This window comes from Anoplopoma fimbria, chromosome 10 (assembly GCF_027596085.1).
Source record: "Anoplopoma fimbria isolate UVic2021 breed Golden Eagle Sablefish chromosome 10, Afim_UVic_2022, whole genome shotgun sequence".
Lineage (NCBI taxonomy): Eukaryota > Metazoa > Chordata > Actinopteri > Perciformes > Anoplopomatidae > Anoplopoma > Anoplopoma fimbria.
In genome coordinates, this window is record NC_072458.1 from 22,834,957 (window position 1) to 22,848,163 (window position 13,207).

General features: G+C 41.5%; 1 protein-coding gene across 1 annotated transcript in view; it reads left to right on the top strand.

Annotated features, from left to right (window-relative positions):
• Positions 1-13,207, top strand: part of LOC129096972 (collagen alpha-1(XIV) chain-like) — a 148,222-nt gene that overhangs the window by 52,809 nt on the left and 82,206 nt on the right. Inside the window, 7 exon segments of the mRNA XM_054605647.1 lie at positions 644-656; positions 658-811; positions 2,030-2,156; positions 3,945-4,090; positions 8,102-8,231; positions 12,174-12,313; positions 12,400-12,526. Coding sequence (XP_054461622.1) covers positions 644-656; positions 658-811; positions 2,030-2,156; positions 3,945-4,090; positions 8,102-8,231; positions 12,174-12,313; positions 12,400-12,526 — 837 coding nt within the window.

A 13,207-nucleotide genomic window follows, 5' to 3' on the forward strand; every position in this document is an offset into this window, starting at 1 on the left:
CGTTTCCACAACATTTTAGATCTGTGCTGTATCATGTGACACCTCTATGAACTGTTTTAATGGTGAAGGCGTCAGATCATTGATCACTTTGTTCACTAAACTATCAGCAAATCGCACAAAGCCGCCAGAGGTCAGGAGTTTATAATTCTGGTCCGTTTGTCGTGGACATGATGTCTCCTTTCACCTGCTCAGGGAAATCAGCCTGCTCATGGTCCCTCAAAAAATGAATTCAACAAACTAATTGTTGAAGCCGTTGGTTGAAATTATGACGACAGGAAATCCCAAAGCAATAAAAACCAGGTCCCCATCTAATATGAAGGAGTCTCCTCTTTGTCAGGACATGGCCTCTGCTTTGTATATACGTGAATATATATTCACACATGCTGCTTATGTTGCAGGTAAAGTTACAGTTTCTCATTTGTACGATTCAGCAAAACAAGTTTTGAAGTTACTTGAAGTTTAGGTCGTGAGACAGGAAGATAGTTATCCATCACAAATACTTGGAGGTGTGGATTTGAGGAATGAGATGAAGGAGGAGCCTCCTTCTTTTTTTATAAAATAAATAAATAGACATAAGAATAAGAAGCTTAGCAAAGACAAACTGCTAAATTCACCTTTCCTTTCTCCTCCTCTGCTCCTTCAGGTGGAGGAGAACCAGCCCCCGCCCGCCTCTGTGGCTCCGCCACGCGACCTGGTGACCTCTGACCTCACGCCTCGCAGTTTCCGGGTTTCGTGGACGCACGCGCCGGGCCAGGTGGAGAAATACCGCGTGGTCTACTACCCGGCCAGCGGAGGACAGCCGGACGAAAAGGTAGCCCGGATTATTACTGATGTATTAATCATGAATCACATATTTGTTGCGGTCAACATCTGTTCTTCCAGCTGTGAACCTCATACTTATTTCCTTTTTCTTGTTTTATAGTTTTTCTGTGATAAGGAACACAACTCAACAAGCTTTAATTGTAGTTGTATCATACAATTGTGTTAATTCAATTGATTAAACTGTTTCTCTGGCTCCTCATCAATGACGAGATGGGGTTTCCTGACTTAATTGTTGTGACTTTCCTCCTGATTTCCCAGCAGAGGGGAAACAAAAGGCTGAGACAGCGTTTTAATTAAAGCTGCTCAGATTAATCTTTTAAGGGTCAATCCTGCAGGTTGAATGACATTTCTAGAAGCGATTTTGCATCGTTTACTGCAACATTTCTGCAGAATCCTGCAAAATATCTAAAACAGGTCATCAAACACCTGAACACCTTTACTACAGAATAGGAAAATTAAAATAATGTAAAAAAAATAGGCCAAAAGCAGATGCTGCAGGTGTTTCTATAATGATTTCCAGCCCATATTATATCAATGAGTGTAGGCTAATTAAGAGAAACAATGCAATGGAACAGCACAACAAACTACATCCTCCACATGATCATACAGTTTAATATTCATAACAGGACAGATGTATTAGACTGCATTAGTGTGACCTCATAAAGAGGCAGCTGTGGGTGTTTTGTATCTTCCATGTGACGCCCTGCTACTAACTACACATTCACGCCGTGCCGTAATTATCCGAGCTGATATATTTATGTTCATGCCGTTCCCTTCCTCACTTTTTATCCAGCTTCTCTTTGATGTTTATTACAACTTGCAGCTGGAACGGCCCAGTTTCCCCCCACAAGGTAGACGGAGGTTTCATCAAAGCTGATCTGATCTAGTTCCACTCAATTTAAATCTCTTTGGAGACGAGCTGAGCGCCTACAGCAACATGTGGCGCTTTCTTTTTTTCAACCTTGCAATGAGAGGTTTCCTAATAGACAGAAGATTTTTGGGATTTTTTTCTTTATGCTTTTTGACTGTTCCAAAGTGACTTAAGAGCATGACATCAGAGCTAATTATCGTCTTCTTGAAATAATAACAGAATCAGAGTTTTATTTCCTGGAGCAGTAAACAGTAAACAGGACAAACAAATGTACTTGTTAGTTTTTGTTTGTCGTAGAAACCTGAGCTGATGACTGAATGAGACTCTCTCTATCAGGTGGTCCAGGGGACGGAGAACAGCGTGGAGCTCAACTACCTCAACTCTCTGACGGAGTACCAGGTGGCCGTGTTCGCCGTCTACCGCAGCTCCGCCAGCGAGGCCCTGAGAGGAAGCACCACCACACGTGAGTTTAAACTTGAACAAGAACCCAGTGAGGACACAAGGGAAGTGTGAGGATTTGGTTCCAAGTGTCCTTTTTCAACCCCTCAGTCTCTTATAACCTACGCACTTAAAGCCCTATTATGACAGTTACAGTTACAACATGTTTACATGCGTTAATGCTCATAATCCTCCTTGTTATTCTCATCATTCTGTCCTGCAGCACCTCTTCTCACCCTCTCTCTGAAACGCTCCGTTGTAGCGCTTGCTCCTCCCTCCAGAAAGCAAAGTCGGCTCTGATTGGTCAGCTAGTCCGCTCTGTTGTGATTGGGCAACGTTTCACATTTCAAAAAACTCTTCCTCCGGAGCTTTAGCTGTTGTTTGAGGGCCAAACTAGCCGGAAGGAGTTTTACGTCACTTCTGTAACATTGTGACCTCATAAAGTTACATTGTGACCTCATTAAGTTACATTGTGACCTCATTCAATTACATTATGACCTTATAAAGTTACATTGTGACCTCATAAAGTTACAGAAGTGAAGGAGAGAATTCAATGGAGCCGTTTCAGGAGCTCAAGAGCTTCTGAGGGGGAGGGTAACTCCTTTTAGGCGTGGACTTCAGGTTTTACACTCTACGGACCTTTTACATGTCAAATATATACAACACACTAAAGGAGAGGGAAAAAGATTTAGTTTCCTAAATCCCTAAAGAGCAGGATTTCCTGGAGTTCCTTCTCTAACCTGCTAATATGCTGCAGTGCATGCTGGTCTTTTTTCTGCTGCTGTTGAGTAGAATGTTTTCATTCTCAGTATATTCAAACATATTAAGCTGTCAGACTGTTAAAGCTGCAGCAAATACACAAAATGACTAAAGTAAAGTATGAATGGCAGTGTATCCTCAGCAGATCCTTAATGTTAACACTTCATATAAGCTGGACTCTCAGCTGAAGCTTTAGCATCTCTGTTAGAAAAACAGATCGACCAGCAGATGTGTGTCGCTCTCCGACAGCAGCCTCTGAATTTGGGCCACAAAGCTGCACAGGTGCTGCATTATGCATCCGAGCCCTGATCCTCCTCTCTGACAGGACGCCTGCAGTGAGCTCTAATTCTGGATTTTTTTTTTAGTCATGGGGTCTGAAACACTGAACCGGGATCCTCCGCCCGTCGCCCGCTGATGAATGACGGGGAATTCCCCCCCGTGGGTGGAGGATGAATGCTAAGCTGCGAGTCGACCTTGAAACAAAGTTAATGGGTTTTGGCGGCTGCCGTTAGCTTCCTCTGCTGCTTCAGCCGGACTGTTTCTATGGCAACACATGAAACGTGACGCTAAATAATGATACTGGTTTAAGGGGGGTTTGGTGCTTTCTGTGTTTGGCCTCAAAGAAAATAGAGGATATAAAACAGGAGAAGAAAATTGGGTTTTTGGATTATTTTTTAATATTCTAAATGACAAATTTAATAGCACACAAAGTTTAAAGCAAAGTGAATTCATTAAAATCAGAACAGAGCAATGAATAACATTTAATGGTAGATTTTGCCTTTTTCCCCTCCTGCTATGAGATGACTCTGACTGGCTGAAATATACTGGATTTAATCAAATATATTGGTCAAACCTTCCTTGACATTTAGATTTCATTTGAACATATTGAATGGAAAGTCTTAAATAAAGTCTGAGAGGCTTTATTGGTTTTTCAAATTCAACGTCTAAAAAAGTAATTTTGTGATGTTATCAGTTTCTTTTTTATATCTAGATGTTTTTTTTTTCCTGTTTTAAAGAGTTCTCACAGTTGGTCTTGTGTGTTTGCGTCCTGCAGTGGCTCTGCCGATGGTCAACGACCTGGAGCTGTTCGATATCTCTCACAGCACCATGAGGGTCCGCTGGGAGACGGCCGCCGGGGCTTCTGGGTACATGATCCTGTACGCCCCGCTGACGGAGGGAGACCCCGCGGACGAGAAGGAGGTGAGGACTGTGTGTGTGTGTGTGTGTGTGTGTGTGTGTGTGTGTGTGTGTGTGTGTGTGTGTGTGTGTGTGTGTGTGTGTGTGTGTGTGTTAGAGCTACAGGATTTTAGGAGTAAATAATGGGAACACTTAAAACATTTGATGTCGTTTTTCAAATAAGCAAGCCAGTGAAGGAACATCACAGTGAAACGTTAATTGTGCCTGTCAGCTGAGAAGTACTCCACTTCAAATGTAAAGAAGACTTACATCTCTACTTCACGCTTCTGATCTCTGGTTGCAAAAAGCCAAGATGACGACGGGCAAAACGGCGAAACCAAGGCTTCAAAAACGCCAAAAACACCAAAAACTGTTCACAGATATCAATCAATCACAGATTAACCAATTTGAATTATAATGTATTGTGATGTGTTCATGTTGTGTGATGTTATAACACTACAAAGGAGCTACAAGTGCAACAATAGAGTAAACCACAGATCAGATAGCATGACACGCTTAAATTACTTTTACACTGTTTGATAAACAAGCTCTTTAAGTCCATTTTCATACTTTTTAATGCACTCTGGCTCCTTATTTAAAGATTAAAATTACAAATAAAATTCACATTGTGAATTAGAAAATGGTCGGTGGGCCACCTGGCCCCCTAGATGAGTATCACTGGTTCAACTGCTTCATGTTTGATATGGAGGAAGAGTGGTGATATGAATGGAAATGACTCTAGAAGTAATTTACTGTTTAAGAAATATCCGTAGAAGAGCAAAAATATAAAGGCACCATTCGTGGGCTGATTAATAAATAGTCCTTCCTAAGCGTGAACAATGAACAACAATTCTGAACATTCTCACAAATCAAATACTGAATTTTTGGGGTATTTGATGCAAAAAAGCATTTGGTTTCGAAGACAACCTCACAGAAGGAGTCCTCTGGATGAGTGGTCACAGTTCAACGATCAAACGGGATTGAGGTCTGAGACGTTTGATTAACGGGAGCTTTGGTTAGAGTAGACTCCTGGCTTTACTCGTATCCTTTTCTTTGTCTTTGGCCCGACGGTTGAGCCTTATAGGAAGTCTGTCAAACACCTGAAGCTCCTTTGAAACGACTTAATTAGAGTCAGTGACAGTCAGAGCAGACAGACTTCTAATTCAACTCAATAAAGCCGACCTGCATAGACGCCTTTGTAATTTGTATCTGAGTCGCTTCAAAGTAAAAGTCGGCTTTGATATGGTGTTTCTGTTATTTCCCTTTGCATTCAGGATATGGAGCGTAGCATCCTTTATACCCTTTATAATGATCAGTGAGGAAGATGAGATGGGATAGGAGGATAGAGAGAGAAAAATAGAGAGAGGCAAAATAAAAAGGAAGTCAAATTGGTTAGAAATTCATCTTGTGTTCCTGATCAGATTTTTCAAAGAATAAAAATGGGAAATTGTCGCCAGTGAAGTAAACAGCAGAACAAACTCTCGTAAAGTTTCCTTTACAAAAAAACAGGCTCTGCTCAGAGCTAAACTACGAGTTTGAAAAAACTGTTAAATGACCAATCAGAGGGCGAAACATAAAGAAAAGCTTTCAGCTAGTGTTGAAGATCAAAGGAAGGAAAACTGAATATATGAGGCCGAGCAACAACAGGTAAGAAAACACCAAAAGCAAGCTGGGAATCAAAGATGAAAACATGCAGATCCTTCAAAGTTAAATCAGCAGTGAAGATGAGACCGATGAGGAAGAGGAGTGAAGGAGTGAAGGGCACAGCCGGTCGTCTGCATCTCTTTGCCATCAGAGCTCACAACGACAGTCGCCACATTCCCCTCTGGAGCACAGAACAATAAAAAAACAATTCAATTCAGAACCAGGATGGATGCGTTCCAGCGGCGAGGATGAGCGTGGCTCCGAGGCTCCGGTGGCCATGTGGGTGGGCCGGTCTGGGCCAGAATCCAGAGGGAAGTGGGCTTCAACACAAAAGTGAGACATGTGAACAGCAACGGGGATATTTGGTTTTGTTTTGAAGGCTTGTATCCCCAAAAAACGGACTTTTCTCCTGCCAACAAAAGAACAAAAGAGACGAGGATTCAGAGATCTTCTTGTCATTTTAGAAACAGCTGTAGCTTTTCAAAAAGTTCATCCTTTTCTTACAAAGAATCAAAGGTATAGAAAGCTAAATTAACTCCTGACCTTTCTCTCAGAGGACATTTTGATAGTACGTATTATTAAAGGCTAAATTCAAATTTCAGAGCATTAATATATCATTCTCTCTCTGTTAGATGGTTACCACTCAAAGTCTGAAGAATGAAGCCAATGCTGAAGTGTCTTAAAGCTGCATTCTCTCTAGTGTCCATCAGGGGGCGACTCCTCTGGTTGTATAGAAGTCTATGAGAAAATGACTCTACTTCTCTCTTGATTTATTCCCTCAGTAAACATTGTAAACATGAGTTTATGGTCTCAATCTCTAGTTTCAAGTCTTCTTCAATACAGCATGATGTTCATTTAGTAAATGATGCTCCATTTAGAGTCAAACAGACCATAAAGCAGGGGATGCTTTAGGGCGGGGCTACACACTGATTGACAGGTCGACACCAGAGACGTATACGGCGTCTCTACCTCACTCCTCCATGTTCCCAATACATGTACATATAAATATATATTCACTGGCTGCAAAAAATGATGATGATGAAATCTCAGAACCCGAGGCTTCAAAACATCAGTCCACAAACAAAAGGTTCTGTTTCCAGATCAGATGTTGTTTGTGTGTTTTCAGCTGGACGATGAACTCCACTATAATACAGCTGCTAACACACAATGGCCACAAACCCAGAACTTCACCATCTTTCACCTTCTGCCAAACACACAAACACACAAATCTGGCAGAACGGAGGCATTAACAAATGTTTGTCCATCTGCTCATCTTGTCTGCTCATTCCATGAATAAACCGTTATCCTTTTGGAGCGCAAGATACATCAGATGTACTGCCAAAGCTTAGGAGTCATACTTCACAACTGATGCAGATTTGTAGACAGAGCTCTGGGTGCTGACTGAAAATATGCTGCTGGAATAAAGACATTCAGAGTAACTGTGTCGCACAACAGCAGGCTCTCCTTTCATTGGAGTTTATTTACATCTAATTTGGTTCCAGTTTGTTGTACTGTGGATGTTTGTTCATCAAACAGATCGTCTTTCACATAAATGAAGCAGCGTGAGGCAGCAGCATGCTGGTTTGAGGCTGTCATGCCTTCTGTCATGTCCAGATACAAACACACAAATACAAGTGAGATGGATGTGGTGGATGTTTACTGAGGGAATAAATCAAGAGAGAAGTAGAGTCATTTTCTCATAGACTTCTATACAACCAGAGGAGTCGCCCCCTGATGGACAGCAGAGAGAATGCAGCTTTAAGACACTTCCATATCGGCTTCACTTGTTAGAACCGGAGGTTGCTGCCTGATTAGAAATCAGTTTTACATCTTAATCATAAAGATGAACTCTGAAACAGAAAGAGAAACGTTTGTCACTTAAGTAGAGAAGCTAAACTGAATGAACCTTATTTTAATCTTTATTTAAAAACAGAGTTATTGAGTGATTGAGTGGGTTGAGTCTCTCCAGACTCCTGCAGTTTCACCATCTACTACATTCTGTTTCTACCTATATACAGATACCTATATGTTCCTATATAGCTCAGATAGAGGCACATAGTTTTGAGGGTCCCACCTGCTGTTATTAGGAGGAAGAATCCACAGACACATTCAAAAAACCATCTGATGTAATCACAGCTTGATTCCTGCGTGTCGGGACGGGACTGTTTATTGATGGAGGGATGATGGGAGAGCAGATATGTGGAGACGTAGACGATATGACAGATGGATGAGAGACGAGACGAGATGAGATAACGACAGCATCCTCTCTCTGCTGAAGGTGCATACCTTAATGCTGTGTGTGTGTGTGTGTGTCTGTGTGTGTGTGTGTGTGTGTGTGTGTGTGTGTGTGTGTGTGTGTGTGTGTGTGTGTGTGTGTGTGTGTGTGTGCAGGTGAAGGTGGAGGACTCGGTGAACGAGGTGGAGCTAGAAGGATTGACTCCGGCCACAGAGTACACGGTGACGGTTTACGCCATGTACGGAGAGGAGGCCAGCGACCCCATGACCAGCCAGCAGACCACACGTGAGTCTGACACACACACACACACACACACACACACACACACACACACACACACACACACACACACACACACACACACACACACCAGCGACGATCAATAACTGAATTCCATCAATAACATATTATAGCAGTAGGAACTACTGGTTCTGACTGCTGCAGTTATATATGAGGTTTTCTAAAGGGACCCTGGTGCTCAGATGCAGTACCACTTTTGTCCACAGGGACCGCCAGAATCAACACAAAATGAAAGTTCCTTGTAGTAGCTTTAACAAAGTGCTTAAAATCGACCTTGAAATTCAAAGTAACCACATTACGCTGTCTTAAATTGAAGCCAAAGTCTGGTTCATCAAGTCGTTATGAATAAATTGTTCAGACTCATCTTTTATTTAATTTCTTTGCTGACGCTTCCCTGTTTGGGTGCCAAAAATGACATCCATTTAAAAGAGGAGACGCCTGTCGCCATTGTCCCTTTTAATGTTTCCTTACAAAGTTCTTGAAAATATAGAAATAGTGCTTGAAAAGTATTTGAAAGTCCTTGAATTTGATATCATAATGTATGTATGAAAGCTGATAATGTATAAAACTCAGACTGCTCCCCATTATAAAGATGTACACAAACACCTGTACCTCTATACTGGACTTAACCTCAACCTAACTCTGCCCTTTAACCCGAAACCAAGTCTAAACATTCCTCTGAAGCAGAAAATGTTTTCAACGTCAACATCTAAAAGTCAAATTGGTCCTCACAAAGATAGAAGTACAACGTCACACACACTCTCCCTCATACAGTAAATATGAATATCACTGTGAAACCGTCAACGACTTTCACTAACTGTTTATGAAATCCAATTTCATTAAATCCCCGGGAGACTTAACGACCCTCTGAACTCGACACTCTGCACATATTTCAGATCGACACACAGCTCTCTGACGCTCTGCGGGACGGAAACCACACATCTCCAAAAAGTCCCTGTTGTTGTTTTTAGACGCTTTATGTGAAGTTTCGACAGCTTCCAGAGATCTTGAGTGTCATTGAACTCAATGAACAAGCGTGGAAGAGGAAGCAAACACTGCAGCAGCTACATTCCTCTCAGACTTCTTGAAACTGTCAAATAATCCGCTGCAGTAACGTTTTCATTTGCTTGCAGTTACGTGGCGTTCAGATCTCGCCCCCTTACGTTTTTTTCTGCCCCCAAACAAACCTTGCAACCGGCGCCGGCCTCCAGCTTCCCCCCCCGACGTGCTATTTTCTGCACCTCACTTTCACTTTTTTAAGAGTTTGAAGCCTCCCGGTTCCCCACCATGCCCTCTAATTAACGCTTTATGAAGTCCTCTTTAAGGTCTGCGGCTTTAAGCTTCAAGTCGGCGCTGGTTTGTGTCTTTATGATGCGTTCAGGGCTTTGAAGGCGGGTCAGAAGAGGACGCCGGCGGCTGTTAGAGGGACACGGTGGTTGTTTTTGAGGGGGTTGAGGTCTCTCTAGAATTACTTTTAATTCCCTCCATCCATGCAAGCAGAACTTCATCCATGGTTTCTGCATACATTAAGTTATCCATTATGTTCAGCATGTATTTAATTGAATTCCCTCTCACAATCAAATCTGTTTTTGCAGTGATTATGCGTGCAGTGAAGATGTTTTCATGTTTTAGTTTATATTCATGGTTTTCTGAGCTGCACTGATCATCAGTCGGTGGTGATATATATATATATATATATATATATATATATATTTTTTTTGTGTTTCCTGATGCATCTGGACATGCGGGAGACGAGCTTTAATGTGCTTTTCCACTCCTTCGTGTTTGTTCATAATTCATTCAGACTCCATCTCTCCTCGACCCTCATTTCATCCGGTTTATTTATCGGTTGTTTCTGTCTGTGTCGGAACAAAACGAGCTTTAATGATGGCCGCGGTGAAAAGAGGCCACCGCAGCTGCATGAAAAGGAACTTGATAAAAGAACTAAAAAATGATAAAGAAAAGCAGCTGGATGGAGATTTAAGTTAAAGGCTCTTTGTGCTCAATCAGACTTCATTATTGTTGTGATGACTAAGAGCTGTTTTTACTTTGTGGATTTGGGGCTAAAGAGCACAATATGCAGAATCTGTTCATTTTCAGGCCGTTATTCAGTCTGACGTCGTGTTCCTGTTCGTTGGTTTTGTTTCGATGTATTCATTATTTTAACGTGAGACATTTTCTCATATGAACTAAAGACTGTTTGTCTGGAGTTTTCCCCAAACAACCACACGCTTTATATAAGAGGTGGACTTGCTGTGGTCACTGTGACGTCAATCATTGGTTTGTGAACTGCTGTTATGAATCCTTGAATTCGGTATTTTTGCCGTCGCCATCTTGGTTTTCCACAACCAGACTTGACACGGGAAGGTCATTATAACCGAAAACACAACAATAAACTCATGTTTACAATGTTTACTGAGGGAACAAATCAAGAGAGAAGTAGAGTCATTTTCTCATAGACTTCTATACAACCAGAGGAGTCGCCCCCTGGTGGACAGGAGAGAGAATGCAGCTTTAAGACATGAAGCGTCGGTTTCACTTTTCAGACCTGGAGGTTGCCGCTAAGGTAAAATAGATTTCCCGTGTCAGGAGCGTTATCACAAAAAATGCAAATCTTCTGATTGCACATTGAAATAGTTTACTAATCAATTTATAGAATTCTGACATTCAGAAATGATCTGCAGACCCGATCATTATGAATGAGCCGTTTAAAGTAGTGGATGTTTCTATATGGACACACACATTTGGAAACTTTAGAGACTAGCCTATCTCTAAACTTTTTAATTTCCCAGCCTCCTCATTCCTGTGCTGACCCTGGTGTGACCTACAATAAACGCTGAGTCACTCGCTCCCTCCCTCCCTTCCTCCCTTTCCCTCTGCAGCTTTGTCTTTATTCTGACCCTCCGTATAATTGAGGTGAGGCAATGCCAGGTACAATCAGGATTTTTAAAAAAAGGAAAGAAAACAGGCCGGTAATTCTAAAGTTTCTGGGAGTAAAATCTGATTCCCTGACTGAATTAAAAAGGTTGTTTCAGACCTTTGCAGAACCTCCAGGGGAGAGAGAGGAAGTAGAGGGAGAGCCGGAGGGAGGCTGAGTGATGTAGTGAGGGTCTGCTCACTTTACCATTAAAATAGTGGAGTCCAATAACCCTGGTTCGTGTGTGAAACCACTTACTAAATCCAAACACAACTATCCTTTGACCCTTTATAACAGCAGCTCTGAGGCAGCCTTGTTTCTGATATGATAAACGATAACAAATCGCTGGAGACTGAGGTGCTAGTTAAATGAAATAATAATGTCTGAGGTCGTAAAGTTTGTTTTGCTTAATTTTAATGAAAACATTTCTGTCTATTTGCTCACAAACAATGGTGAATAGTAAAAGGAAGCTTTTTCTAAATGTTTTGATAAATCTTTCTCCCAGTTGTTCTTGTGCTATGAACAGTGAAGTGTCTTAAAGCTGCATTCTCTCTGCTGTCCAGCAGGGGGCGACTCCTCTGGTTGTATAGAAGTCTATGAGAAAATGACTCTACTTCTCTCTTGATTTATTCCCTCAGTAAACATTGTAAACATGAGTTTATGGTCTCAATCTCTAGTTTCAAGTCTTCTTCAATACAGCATGATGTTCATTTAGTAAATGATGCTCCATTTAGAGTCAAACAGACCATAAAGCAGGGGATGCTTTAGGGCGGGGCTACACACTGATTGACAGGTCGACACCAGAGATGTATACGGCGTCTCTACGTCACTCAACAGTCCAAATGTGGTCACTTCTGTTCACTGGTTGCAAAAATCCAAGATGGCGACGGCTAAAACAGCAAATTAGAGGCTTCAAAACGTCCAGAAACCAATCGGTGAGCATAGATTAGAGATTGAAGTTGACTTTATGTCCTAACCTTTGCTCTCTGCCTCATCTCCTCCCACCTCAGTGCGGCTGACTCCGGCGGGGAACCTGCGTTTCTCCGACGTGGACCACAGCTCCTCCCGGCTCACGTGGGACTCCGCCTCCAGGAAGGCCAAGAGCTACCGCATCATGTACGTCAAGACCAACGGAGTCCAGACCAACGAGGTGAGAGGCTCATCGCTGACGTCAGAGCTCAGGAACTAACCGACAAAACACACCGAGCTAAACTCTCATTGGTCCCGTCTCTACAGGTGGATGTTGGCCGTGTGACGACCTGGTTGCTAAGGAACCTGACCTCGCTGACGGAGTACACAGTTGGTGTCTTCGCCATCTACGATGAGGGACAAGCTGAGGCCGCCACTGACAGCTTCACCACAAGTAAGATAAGATGAGATAAGATAAGATAAGATGTGATGATGTAAGATGAGGTAAGATAAGATGAGATAAGATGAGATAAGATGAGATAAGATGAGATAAGATAAGATATGATGAGATGAGATGAGGTAAGATAAGATAAAAGATGAGATAAGATGAGATGAGATAAGATGAGATGAGATAAGATAAGATATGATGTGATGAGGTAAGATAAAGTGAGATAAGATGAGATAAGATGAGATAAGATAAGATATGATGAGATGAGATGAGGTAAGATAAGATAAAGTGAGATAAGATAAGATAAGATGAGATGAGACAAAGTGTGATAAAATTAGATGAAATAAGACAAGATATGATGAGATGAGGTAAGATAAGATAAGATGAGATGAAGATAAGATACGATAGAACTGTATTAAACCTGAGGGAAATTCTTGTTTCATTAAATAAACTAAAATAGATAGAAAGTAAAATACATCAAAAAATAAGTAAAAAAACAAAGTGTATAAGAAGTGAAGAAGTAACAAATATCAATATTTCTAGTACACCAAAATTCTTATCATGTAACATTTTAGGACCAAAAAACAAATTTTAAATTCCTAGTATTTGATTGAATTCAATCAGGTATGCCAGGTGACAACATAAGCTGTCCAGTTTATTATGTATTATTTGTTACCATGACAATAA